This window comes from Calidris pugnax, unplaced genomic scaffold (genome assembly GCF_001431845.1).
Source record: "Calidris pugnax isolate Ruff unplaced genomic scaffold, ASM143184v1 scaffold42, whole genome shotgun sequence".
NCBI classification, from domain to species: domain Eukaryota; kingdom Metazoa; phylum Chordata; class Aves; order Charadriiformes; family Scolopacidae; genus Calidris; species Calidris pugnax.
Window position 1 is genome coordinate 13,789,368 of NW_015090920.1, and position 13,578 is coordinate 13,802,945.

General features: G+C 36.2%; 1 protein-coding gene across 1 annotated transcript in view; it reads right to left on the bottom strand.

The window, feature by feature from the left end:
- Positions 1–13,578, bottom strand: part of KIAA1109 (KIAA1109 ortholog) — a 116,771-nt gene that overhangs the window by 13,280 nt on the left and 89,913 nt on the right. Inside the window, exons 61-70 of the mRNA XM_014949955.1 lie at positions 13,143–13,343; positions 12,807–12,937; positions 11,231–11,354; positions 10,085–10,194; positions 8,537–8,627; positions 7,931–7,993; positions 6,060–6,304; positions 5,187–5,402; positions 3,700–3,880; positions 1,996–2,188 (exon numbers count right to left, since the gene is read on the bottom strand). Coding sequence (XP_014805441.1) covers positions 1,996–2,188; positions 3,700–3,880; positions 5,187–5,402; positions 6,060–6,304; positions 7,931–7,993; positions 8,537–8,627; positions 10,085–10,194; positions 11,231–11,354; positions 12,807–12,937; positions 13,143–13,343 — 1,555 coding nt within the window. The remainder of the gene's footprint in view (positions 1–1,995; positions 2,189–3,699; positions 3,881–5,186; positions 5,403–6,059; positions 6,305–7,930; positions 7,994–8,536; positions 8,628–10,084; positions 10,195–11,230; positions 11,355–12,806; positions 12,938–13,142; positions 13,344–13,578) is intronic.

A 13,578-nucleotide genomic window follows, 5' to 3' on the forward strand; every position in this document is an offset into this window, starting at 1 on the left:
CCAAATCTGTTAGAAAAAATTAAGCCATAAGTTTTCCCTAAGAAAACTGTGAAAGAACAACTATTAGTCTGTCATGCATGATTATAACACCATTGCGTATATTCTTCACCAAGCACTCATTGTCATACGTCACTGTCACCACTTTGCTTTTTAGAGAACAGCACTGAAATCAGACACACACAATTCTTCCCCAAATACACAATGCAAAGTAACCACAGCTGACTGGAAATGAAGGCGGAATTAGGAAAAACATATACATGAGCCTGGAAAGAGTATCAGTTTAAAGTGAGAAAATACACCAAAAAATTACAACTGTAAATGGCAAGTCCTACTATATTTATGCAAAGAATAACTGAAGATTCTAAACCAGCATTTTTGTAAAACCAGGAGCCAGCCAGAGTATGAACTAATAAAAAAATTGTTGTCTTCTAAATCTGTTGAAGAGTCTAGCACTTAGATCCACGCTCATCAAAACATAAATATGCATAGAAAGTATTAGTACAAGCTCAATTACTGTCTCTATCAAATACAGCTATTAGAATGGTGATAAATTAACATGCTGATTTTTAAATATTCCAAAAAAGACTTAAATTACTAAAATGGAGCTTAAAAATCCTTTTATTTGCTAAAAAACCCCAAGGACTGAATTTTCACACTATGCAAACTATTCTGTTTAGTGCCTGTCTTGCTCTTACTGGAGACCGAAGACATTAAGACAAGGTGGTTTCCATTCCAGAGGAAAAGTAATATTAAAAAAGTAATATAAATAAAAATAAATGTGTTTCAGAACAATTCAGAACTAATAAATATTTATAAAAATACAATGCATAAAGAAAAAAAAGTGATTGCAATCCCTAGTTTTGTATAATCATATAAATGTCTCCCAAGTGCAATTTCTGTAAGCCCCCCATCAAATGTAGAGTTTACAGACACAGAAACAACAAGACTCAATAACTGGACATGACATGGTAAAAATTAAAAGGCAAAGATTGGAAAGAAGATAGGAAAATACAGAGCAAAACTGAAAGCAGTAGTATAAACCAAGATTACAAAACATTCAGTAACCATAAAGAGAATGGACACTTAAAAGGAGTAAGAACTAATGTTTCAACAGCATGGATAATTAAGGAAGGTGCCCCCATTTCACTGTTCTCTCCCAGCATCTCCTCCACAAAAAGAGGCCCACACAACTATTTTCAGTTACTAATTTTGCTTGCTCATCAAATTTTGATTTTTTTTTTTTTTAAAGTGATATTCAAATGCCAAAGGAGAGAAGAGTGAATGTCTCAGAAGTTGGAGGTGCAATCTACATACCTCTAGATCTGACATGATGTAACAACGGACTCCTGCTTGAAAACAGGAATCATTGGAGATAGAACAGAACTTTAAGTATTAAAACTTGTGATACTCCAAATCATGGTTATTTAAGGGCCTGCAGCAGTTGAGGACGCTAGTCTGGTATTTTGATTAATACAAATATGTCTAATCAGCTGCTTCAGTACTGCAAGATATAACCCAGTTCCAGAAAGCAGTAATTTACGCATTACTTGTGCAGCAGAAGGCACTTAAAAGCTGAACGTGTTCTTTGAATAATGTAATGTAAGGATGTAGGGACACACAGATTCATCGGATTTTTTTTTTTCTTGGATTATGAAGAATAAAGCAGTCTGTATTCACTTTTTATACAGATACTTAAACTTTGCTTTCCAGTAATAAGCATTATTTTGTTAAATGAAAACAGGGAGAAGGCCCAGCCCATCACTGGGATATGCTGACAATGACAAATATTACTGAGACTGGTTTGGCAAGAGATTGCTAAAAATGCAGCTTTATGAACTGCATTCATACTTCTGAGATCAGGGCTCAGCAGCCAAAGGTAAAGACTTCATAAATGCAGTGCTTCAGGTAATGTGCAGACAGATCTAAAGCTAGTAGATTGCACGAAGAAAAGATATATTTCCAGGATAGTTTTAGAAGGTTATTGTCTATAAGTACCTGATGGAATGGGTGGGGGCTGGGGAGGAAGTAAGGTGTTAGTCTTGCTGTGGATAGTGCTAGATAAAGGAGGAGATGTGGCAGTATCTTTCATACCATACAGCTTGGACTCTTTGGAAAGGGTTCTCGGCAATGAGGATCCTCGAGAAGTATTTGGTGATTCAGTCTTTAAAGTCTTCGAGTTGTAGTGCAACTGGAATGCAAAGAAAGATCAATTTACTTCACATAAGTAGCTCAATTTCTATACAGCAGTTTGGTCGCTCCTTCCTTTCAGTTCTTTTTTCCTCATTACTTACAAAGATACCATTTTAAGATACTTTACATTTCAATTCACATCCTATACATACAGACCGTGCACTGAAATCTTTGTACAAAAAAAAGATAAATTAATAAACTAAAAAATATCCACTAAAAAAATATCAAGGAAACACAGAGAAACCAAGGAAATGAACTATTTAGGAACAATGCTTAAAACTTGCTCCTCCACTCTGCCACATCATACACATCCTGTGCTACCAACTATGTGTTCCTTGCTGCATCACCTGCTTCTGTCTTACCGCACAGCAAAATTATTCCACTGCTGAACACCAGCATACAAAAAGTTGCATTAAAAAAACAAAAATAATAAAATATTCCAAGAGTTCACAATTCCTATATGTGCAAGCTACACTATCAATGAAAGCACAGAACATAACAAAAGCTGTAGAGAATATTTAGATATTCCCAAATTTGACTAAAAAAGCAAGGGGCAGGGTCACCCCTGAAGACAGCCTGGAATACTGGAAAAATGGACACACGTAGCCCTTCCACATTGAAAAACTAGATGAGTCAGGCAGTTTCAAGTGAAGAGCATTTGATTTATGGCATTGCCTCAACTGAACTACATGAAGTTTCCATGGAGCAGTGACCTGTTTTTCCTATTCTTACTCCATAGGATTTCAAATCACAAAAACAAGAACATTGCTGTTGAGGCCCTTTCTTATGAGGATGTAGAAGCAATGATTAAAAAAACAGGGGAGTGTACAGTTTGACAGTGTTTGAGAGAACACTGCCTTAAAAAAAAAAATAAAAATTTTTATACAAAGACTCTGGCTGCTATAATAAGCAACACAGAAGACACAGGAAGAGAGTTTTATGTGTTAGTGGGCCAACTATTAAGCTGCCCTTCCCATAAGTTACTGGCAGTGAACAGATCTTCCTTTATTTAAAAAGGCCATGCAATATAAATTACCTGTCAGAGAAGAAAATATCCAAAACAAATGTCTAATTTTAGACACCAAACTATTAATGGAACTGATTTCTCTAGCTCTAGGCAATCCTGCTTCAGCAGGGGAGTTGGACTAGATGATCTCTATGGTCCCTTCCAACTCTAGAAATTCAGTGAAATTCTTTTCATTATATAACATACACTGTTTGTTATGGAGCATCATTTGACATTTTTGTTCTATTTTTGATGGTACATACAAGATCACTTTTTTTCCTCCCCTAAGAAAACGAGGGTAAAAGCATCTATGAGCTTTCAACGTAGTAGTACAGAAATCATTATTCCCATTTTAGCAGTTTCTACATTACTGAAAAGAGTTTTTGCTGAGGTGCTCTGTATGTATGAACTTTACACACTGTAACAATGTATATGCTTTGAAGTCATACTTGAGCAAAAAAAAAGAGCAAGTGCTTCCCTGCCGAGTTATACACTTCTTTTACCTTTACATCCACCCCAGGAATATAAAACACTGTTGTTTCCACATCACTAGATTTTGTCTGTAGAGATGATGGCACTTTCTTGCCAGCAAGTAAGTGAGTAGTAGACGCATAATTAGTTTGAAATTTCTTCTTTTTTGAAGGAGACTCTTGATCCAGACTTCTGGAACTCCGATCATAGCTCCTAAAATAAATGCAATGCAAATTATTAAAGCAACCTTAATGCTCATATTAATAAGAGTATATTTCTAGTATTAAAAAACCTAGAGATGCCTGAAACAAATTTGTAGCATCAGCTATATGAGAAAGCATTTCAATCTCTGCTTTACTCTTTACTTTCTGTGACCTCTATTACCTTTCTGCCAGGAAACTGGTTTCACCATTTTTATTATGTGATTATTTCAGGCAGTAAAATCTACAAAATTATTGTTATGTCATTAGAGAAACACCTTTCAATGTTCTGTACTCCTACAGCCAATTTCATCTACACTACCCAACCTGCTCTGTGAAAACTCTTCAATATACAGAAAACACTTAGCAATTTTCCTTCTCTGCTGTAAAGCCTGTCATCTTAAGAGATTCTTTTTCCTTCTGTATCAATTCTTAGAAAAACGTGTCTTGGAAAGATGGAAACCAAATTGCTTTCTAATTACAGATCTCCTATGTATACTCTTCAGTAAGAAAAAGTATTTCTCTTCTGTTCCTATTTCTTACAATTACAGTTAAAACAAGTAAATCTTGCTTCCTTATATTACACTTATTAAGAATTGTCTTTGTTGACAGATAAGTTTCTTAAAATTCACCATATTTTTTACTTTTTAAAATTTGATATGTCATTGTGTAAAGCTGCCATTGGATCCCCAATCACATACACATGATAAAAGGAGAATTTAAAAACTGAGGATGAGATCAAACCTCATTACGATCAGAAGTAAAGCACTTTTCTTGCCTCAGATAATGAAAAAAATGCATTTTATTAAAGAAGATACATAATATCAGCATGCTTTTACACTTAGAAAATAATGGGAGCCCTCAGATCATAAGAAAATACATAGTAGCCCCATTATTAGTCAAACCATTGTGTGGATTCACGAAGTTGTAGTTACCTCTTTGGAGGCTGAAAAAAAAGAATAACCCAAGTGCTTTGAAAGCCTAACATTTTGTTTATGAAAGACAAAACATAATTTAAAAAATAAAATCAGAAGAGAGGCATATGCTCATCCTTGCTAAACAACCGCAGCTCCCCATGCCATACTCGGCCATAACAACGGCAACTTCTGGTGATGCTATGACGTAATTACTACAAATAAAGTGATAGTAACAAACTAGCACATATATCTATGCTTTTCAAACAGGTCAGTTCTTAAGAGTCATTAATTATTGCGCATATGGTCATAACTTAAGTGATGGAAACAACAGATGGGCTTAATAGATAAAGTAAAATTAAGTAGTCAGTAGCCTTAGGGACACCAGGGTAAAATATTTCTTACCTTCGTAAACTAATGTCATCGTGTTCTTGCTGAAGCATTGTAGGGTGCAGTACACATTTTCCACAATCAATTTCAACCCTGATATCAAGTTCAAAGTCAATATTTCTCTCCGTGGTTGTGCCAGTCACACTTCTGTTGGTGGGTGTTGTTGGCCAGCGCTCAGTGAACAGCTGGTGGACAGCAGCGAAGCCTGTTGCTTTCTTGCGAGAGGTGTTCCTGCACAGGCACAATTGCGGTTAGATATTATCGTGACATTTACCTGAACAGGTGGGCCACCACCTGCTGATCTGATGTCTGAACATCTGTTCTTGACATTCCTAGACTATGTCCATACTCAGTATATGATAATTTAAGAACCGTTCTGGAAAAGGCCTCATCTGATACACAGCAATAGAGCAATCTATCTTTCATTAACACATTAGTAAGTATCCTTGCTTAGTATAGGGTACTACAAAGAATAAGACTTTCTTGAATTCTCAATCAAGAAAAGGAACGAAAAGATATATACAATAATATTTGTAAATATTTACATTACCACATGCACTTTGTGGAGGTATAATCACTGGATAAAAATGAAAGTTATGTTGTATTTGACAAATCTGTCATTTGGTCCCACTAAGACCTGCCTCGTGCCTCAAAAAACTCTCTGTCCCAGTTCTTTTATCCTGTTCCGAGCCCTGAAATTTGTAACAGTTGCCTCCTTTTCAGATCAGAATTCCCCTTTCCCTCACAGTCACCTCTGCTGAACACAACCTCCCTTGCCTTCTACATACATACTCCAGGCAAAGTTCAATTCTTCATCACACTTTATAGCTTTAAAGCTTCAATTGTATTTTCTTAATTTCTGTGTTCTTCCTTAGGACCATTACTTACGGTGGTTTCCTATAAAAGTACGTCCTCTCTCTTTCATGGTCATCCTCCTTCTCAGAGTCCTCACTGCTTGATGATAAGCTGTCATCCCGGCGTCCTTCTTCAGGCTGGAAGGGAATGCCGGGTGAGAAGACTACTGGAGTTTTGGGTGAACCAAATACTGAGCATGAGCCTTCACTAGTAGATGAGTAATGGGAGGGACCATCAATAGTTACAGACAAAAGGTCCATTTCTGTCTCCTCTGGAAACTGATTATAGAAAGACAAAAAGATAGTAAATTTCCACAGATCTTGTTTCAGTCGAGAATGCATTAGATAGCTCTGGAAATAAAAAGGAAGAAAATCCCACTCCCAAGTTCCTCATAATACAGAGACAGCAGGTGTAGAAATTGCAAGAGGGATAATGAAAAAGGAAGAAATGAAAGCTTGGTGGGGAGCCGTTTGCCATTGCCTAGTGATCGAGCTCAATCCGTAAGCTAAATACGCATCATGCTCTGACCAATTCACATGATCAGAAGGAATGGAAACATTTCATTTCAATTTAAAAGAATGTTTTGAAAGAAAAGAACCAAAAGATAGCAAAAATCATCATGAACCTGGCAGAGGGGTGAGGCCCCGGAGCGTTAGTGAGGCGTGCATGCAGGATGCTAACACAGAATGTACGGCACCCCGGGCAGCTCGGGGCTGCGCTCTTGGGCAAACGTGCTCTAACACCAACAGACTGCAGGCCAGATTTCCAAAAGGGGCCTCCTGTTCCTCACACAAAGCACCTCACAAGCAACTTTTGAACATTAACTTCTTTAAATGCCTGTGAAAAACACCTAGAAGTGTTAGTTCCACACCAGCACGGCCTAACGCAGTGTTACTATAGGCCTGCATGGTCATTGTCTGCACATTCAAATGAGAGCTTTGCTGAGAACTGGCATTATAATGTCAGTAAAAAAATTTCTTTTTTTATATTCAACATTTGATACCTATAAGTGTTTGATAGCATTTTGCTATGCCAACAAAACTTAAGCTAACCAGGCTTATCTATAACAACAACAAAAGGTAGGTTTTAAACATTAACATATTTATATGTGCAAAACACTTTTCTATGTTTTATTTCCACCTCTCTCTCAGAAATAAAATTTATTTCCTGGGAGCATGAGGTGAGTTGGTAGGTAAAAAAAAAGGTACGTTACTATCTCTTGAGTTTGTTTTTGGGGGAGGGTTATTTGTTTGCTTTTGTTGGTTTGTTTTGGTTTGGGGATTTTGGTTGGTTTTGTTTTTTAGGAAAAAAATTATCTTTACTATATTCCCTAAACATGTTTTTTAAAGCAGTTCATGGCAGCACCATTTCTTCTCTGCGCATTAACTTTTGTCACGTTCCATACTCCCTACTGTTTGAAAATGTCTTACTCTGCATTAAATACAGGCATTCCAACAGAAATAAAAATGTGAGATGATGTCCTCCCACATAGCAATTATTTTGTACTGCTGTTGATGCCTGCAGTCTTGGAACACAAAGTAGCACATGTAGACACCTGCACACACACAAAAATCCTCTCCTAAAGCACGTTTCAAGGGTAGACTTATATCACTTTACATCAGCCTTGGTCAAAGTCTTCATAAATATACAGACATAATTCCAATAATTCATTTTACAAAAACTACCCAGTTTTAGGTCTACATAAGGGTGTAGAATCATTCTGGAAAGTTCATCAACAACCAATCATGGTCTTCTGCTTACTTTATATATTTAAATTTAAATATTTTCAAATTTGATATACATTCTGTTTAGCTGAGTGCAAAAGAGATGAAACATTGAAAAGCAGCTCCCTGTGAGATAAATTAGTTCTCTGGCAAAGAATACTTGCTTCTTCTCAGAAATACCTGAAAATACCCTTCCCCTGGACAGCTGGATTGTTGTGCAATCCCCAAAGCTGTTTTATTCAACTTAATTAGAAGTGAAAAAAAAAAAAAAATTAAAACAATTACAATAATCTCAGCCATGCAAAAACAACGTAATAGGAACATTTTAAAAATGAGAAAACATAGCAACAAACAACATCAAAGATTCAACAATCCATTTCAGACACACAGAAGGATATACCTGTAGGGTTACAGCAAACTGTCTAATACCCATTTCCAAAACTCTAAATATATTCAAAACCAAAAAATACTAGATGATTTTTTGCACACTTCTGATAAAAATAAAACAATTGTATTACCATTATGTGTATCAGCCTAAAATAATACCATTTGCAAGTATTTTTCCTAATGTTTCAATTAATTTCTGTGTTAAGAAACCCAAACACATCTGTCTTCTATCTAAAAAATCTGTCTTCCAAAAACACATCCATAATCTGTGCGCACACATGGAAAAAGACACACAAAAACATACAAGCAATGCAGGTCTGCCTAAGTACACCTATCTCATGAACCTGTGACCAAATGGCACAGGGAATATAATTATATAACATATAAAGTAATTCTTACAGAATCCTGTATGTTGAAGGTTACTCTTGGCCCAGGAGATGCAGCATCTACATGGATATCTGGGAGGTCTTCGCTGTCTCCAAGTCGAGAGCTATAAGCGAAACCAATACACAACAGCTTGTTGAGTTTTACTGCAGAATTTTACATTCATGCAAACATTTAACTACACAAATACATGGCAATAAAAAGTACAGTCAGTACTTACGATTTTGTTATGGAAGAATGTATAAAATCATAATTGAAGCACTTAGGATATGTGAAAAGGAAAAAGGAGGGGGAGAAGAAAAGGGAAAGCAGCTATACGTTACTTGGCTAGCAGACTATAGCCAGCCAGTCTCTGCTTATTTCTTTGTGCAAGTTTTCAATCCTAAGCCAACATGCAGAAATTATGGAAAAATGAGGCAATTGTGACATCTGGGGCATAAAGCAAGTTGACAGATTATGTATTCCCTGATGCAACCAAAATTAATTATTTGGCCTTATAGTATATGCGTACTACTTTTCATTCACAACCAAAGTACTCATCAAGTTTTTCAAAACTTCATGCTTCTTATAGAAGAACAGAAAAGCCCCATTATCTTTTCCATGCAAATTCTGGTTCTTTTCAGATAATCTTGTGAAAAGGTAAAATGAAAATTGTTTTCATCTGACAGATCTTGAACTAGAACTTTCATGCCTTCAACACTTGGCTCTGCTTTAATTTTCAAGAACACTAGATAATTCAGAAGAAAGATTCCTTTTCAAGGGCACCTTGAAAAATTCACTTTAAAGTACTTAGAAAGCTTTTTTTTTTAACTGGAATATCTTCTTTTTGATATTTTCCCATCTGGATTATTTATAAATTTCCATTCACTTCTACAGAAGTATTCAGATTTCAAGCAAATTTCTATTAAGAATTTCTATTCTCATAGGAAAAAAGTCCACAGAATTCTAACACTACTCTCCACTTCCTAATTTTCAAGTCTTTTATATTTAATACATAATAATGTAGCACATTTTTATTTCCAAACTTTGAATGCTTCAGCTGGATCTACAGTAGCAATAGGCTCAAACACACGTATTCTAAAAACAAAGAAAAACTTTACTAGGAGGCATCATTACACAACTACAGTTTGCTCAGCAGCAGAAAATTATCATTCACAAAAAAAAGGATCTCCCTTCCTTCTTCTCATTACAAAAGCCCTTTAAGGCAGATGGGTGCAAATCAAGTGTAGAAACTAAAGTTATTACACTATGCCATTTTTCTTTATATACATTTCTTCATTATGTCTTGAATGCAGGATTCTGTAGAAAACCTTAAGTTCTTTTAGAAGTGGAAACTTCTCATTTGACATAATACTAAGTCTGTCAAAAAAGAAGTTCCAAAAAAAAAGGTGAAAAGTTGCTTTTGGGAAAAAGCCTGTTTTCCAAAATGGATCTTCTCCTATCCAGTATCACCACATATAGCCACTGCCTTTAGTAAAAGGACTCCTAGGGCCAAAGTCCAATGTTTCCTCTGTTACTTAAGCTGCTGTTGTGATCACAGATCTCAGGTTCCCAGAAGCGTACCTTGTTCTGTCCATTCTCTTCAGAGGAGGTCTTCCTGATGCCGAAATACTCTTAGATCGGCTATAGCTGGGTTTGTAGCTGAGACCCCATTTGTCTTTCAAGGAGGCAGCCTAAAACAAAAATAATATTTAAATGCAACAACTGAGAACACAGAGAAAAACTCCGGCAAGGCAAAATACTATTTTACACAGGTGTGCCAGTAAAGTAAAAAAACGGTTTTTGTTCCATAATAGTTAAAATGCATCTCCCATCAGCATTTGCCAGCGTCTTCATCTTGCCTCTGGATACATGCTTGCTCTTCATACTTGCTGGAATTGGTCATGTCCTGTTGCCAGAAGAAAAATACTCCCAGAGGTAATAATCTGACCACTTCGACAGGCATCTTTCCTAGTTACTGCTACAGTACAGAAGAACATGACCCTAAATGAGAGCACTCGAGAAAGAGCTGCTAACAGATTACTATTTGAAAGACCTGTCAACAGATTACTATTTGAAAGACCTGTCCTTATTAATGAAGCATCATCATTGGAGCTCATGCACTAGGACACACTGAAAATAACGTTTTGCCAGGTTTGTTATTGGGACGACAACCACATGTGTTTGTGGATTACCAACAACAGTGCTTGCTTTCTGTCAAGTTTCCTCTAGCGTCTATGCTTAGTAGCTTGTTTTCATTTTTACATCACCTACCTCAGCAACTAGACTGTTTATTTATATATAGAACATACTTATAGAAAGCACACATGCCAAGTGGAATACAATAGGTATCTTTCATTTGCCCCAGCAGTTAACATGCTTGCCTCTCCATCTGTGTTCATCAGCCCAATAAAGAATCATTTTAAAATCTGCTAAGACAAGGAGTAAATAACTTTAAATACATGTTTTCGGCCTATATCTTGTGAGCATGCAAATAAAATCATTTACATTATAGTATGTCTGAAATTTCGATTTTTCTATTGTCATTATTATAAGGGGAAAAAAAACCTCTCCCCACACTCTCCTAAAGCTAGAGGGATTACTGAACTATTTGATATTCTTAATCTTCTTTTCCATTACTAACATTTTCTTCACTTTAATCAATATGCAGAAAAGAAACATGCAGTGCAAATACTAACATTACGTTTAAAATAGTTCAATACTGCTTACCCTCATACTGGATCTACGTAGCTTTTTACGGACATCTCGGCGGATGTCATTCACAGCCACCGACTCCAGCTGCTGATAGCGCTGAATTTCTTGATTTATAGTTCCTTCACTTGCACCTAATTTTCTGGGGATAAATCACAGTTGAGTTATCTTACAAATAGGTGACATTATTTTCACAATTTCAAAATCTGTGTTGCAATGATGTTCTGCTTTCTCTGGGAATTATCCCATTTTCTCCTTTTTTTCAGTAGTGACTTGTAACCAGTGCCAAATACAGCTGTGGAGGAATTATTCTTGTTTCATTATAAAACTTTTCGTCACGTATAATATTTCGTCCTTATGAGGACTCTTAAGGATTTTAAGGTTTCTGTCCCCAAGGGACTTAGCAGGTCAGACAGAAGATGCAGAAGAAATGAGCGTGCAAGGAGACCCCCAAACAACAGTGCTACCGTGATGCTAACCAAGGTGGAGAGTAAAAATGGCTGTGCTGCAACTCCCTTGTTTCAAAAAGCCCTAGTTGTAACAACTAGATTAAGGACCTCCTATACACATTCAATCACATGGCAGCTGTTTAATTAAAAGCAAACATAAAGGGCAAAACTGAGAAGAAAAATCCTCCTGCTGTTAAAGAGTCTAAAGCCCTGGCACAGCAACGACAGTCTTCTGTAGCAAATTACCTGCTGCAGAAAAAGCACACTTCTAAATAATGTAAAATACTCTGTAAAGCCAGTGCTATTTTGAAAGAATCACAGTTTACTGAAGCATTCATAAACTGAAAAAAGGCAGGCACAAAAGATAATTTTGATTCTTGAACTTGTATGAGAACAAACATTTAACCTAAACTCAAAGTTCAGACGGAATTGCCCTCTGAATGGTGCCAGCAATTTCATTCCAAGTACAAGCATTAAATGTGGCTCTTCATTATTTAACACATAATTACCAAGCTCTATATTCCCATCCCAGACAGATCCATTTATAGTAAGTCTGTCTTCGGGAAGGAAGGCGAAAAAAAATAAGGCCCAACAAGCCGTAACTGTGAAAAATTATTAATAAAATTCAGAGAAGATGTTCAGATGAACTTTATGAAATTTGAAATAATTTTTTCTTAGTGTTTTCTCAAGTACAGCATAGGAAATTTAAAGTATCTACAAGATGCAAAAATAGTCCATTTCAATATTTTTCTTCTTCCAGTGTTTAACACATTAGGATTATTACAGTTACAAAGTAATATATTTTGTTAAAGTAATCACCACAATAATAAATCAAGAGGGAACTATGATTTTGAATCTGTAAGAAATTGATTATAATCAGCCACTGTAATGCAGAACCAGAAAGAATATAGACTAATTTGACACTTGGGGAAGAACTTGAGAAATTAAGAGTGTACTTGAACACGTAGGTTTTCTTATGGAATCCAAAAGGACAATTTCTTATTTTTATATAAAAACAATGATTTCCACTTGGCATTACAATGCCACAAGATAGTGACAAGAACAGAAAAGAAAGAAGTGAACTGTAGTTTGTTATTCCCCAGCTATTGGTATATTTGTGCGAGTTAAAGCAAAACCCAACTTACTTTAAGTCATCAATAACTTTAGCTTGCTCATTGAGTTCTCTAATATCGACTAAACGTTTCACAAATTTTCTTCCTCGCTGTTCTCCAGTTTGGATACTAGAAGCTCCCTGCCGTCGATGATCAACAATCTCCTATTTAAAATAAACATTTAATTAATGCCCTCATCAAAAATTGGACGTTAGCGTGATTTAACAATAGGCAAAGTGAATTTCACACCTTAAAATTTGGACTAGTGCATGCAAAAGAATCAGTTTCATCTCAAAAGGCAGCTGATTGGATTTTTTCCAATGATCCAAACCCCATCATTCAATTAGACACACCGTAACTACTACATACATGTCCCCATGAGCAGGATCTGCCTGCTTTCATATGTGATCTGCTAGACTGAAGAGAATCACACTTCGCTGACCCCAATAGATATTCTACAGGAACAGAGTATCGATGGTTTGGGGGGCTCAAACCCAGCAGGTGATTTACAATCCGCTGCCCAAATGTTAGCTTGCGTGCATCTCCACATAATGAACCTCCACCTGATTTCTAAACAACAAACAGGAACATTAGTGTTCTGGGATAACGTTTTCACTGTTGGCAGGCAAGAGACATTTAAGACAGCCGTTAGAGAACATCTGTTAAAACATTTTTACGTGAAACCAAAAAGCAAGGTCAGCAGCACACTGGGTAGAAGTACCAAAAAAGAATTTTTTCTAATTTGCTCTTGTTAGTAACTTACTCTCCTCTTAAGAAAACCTACCTATAGCCACAGCTTTGCCTG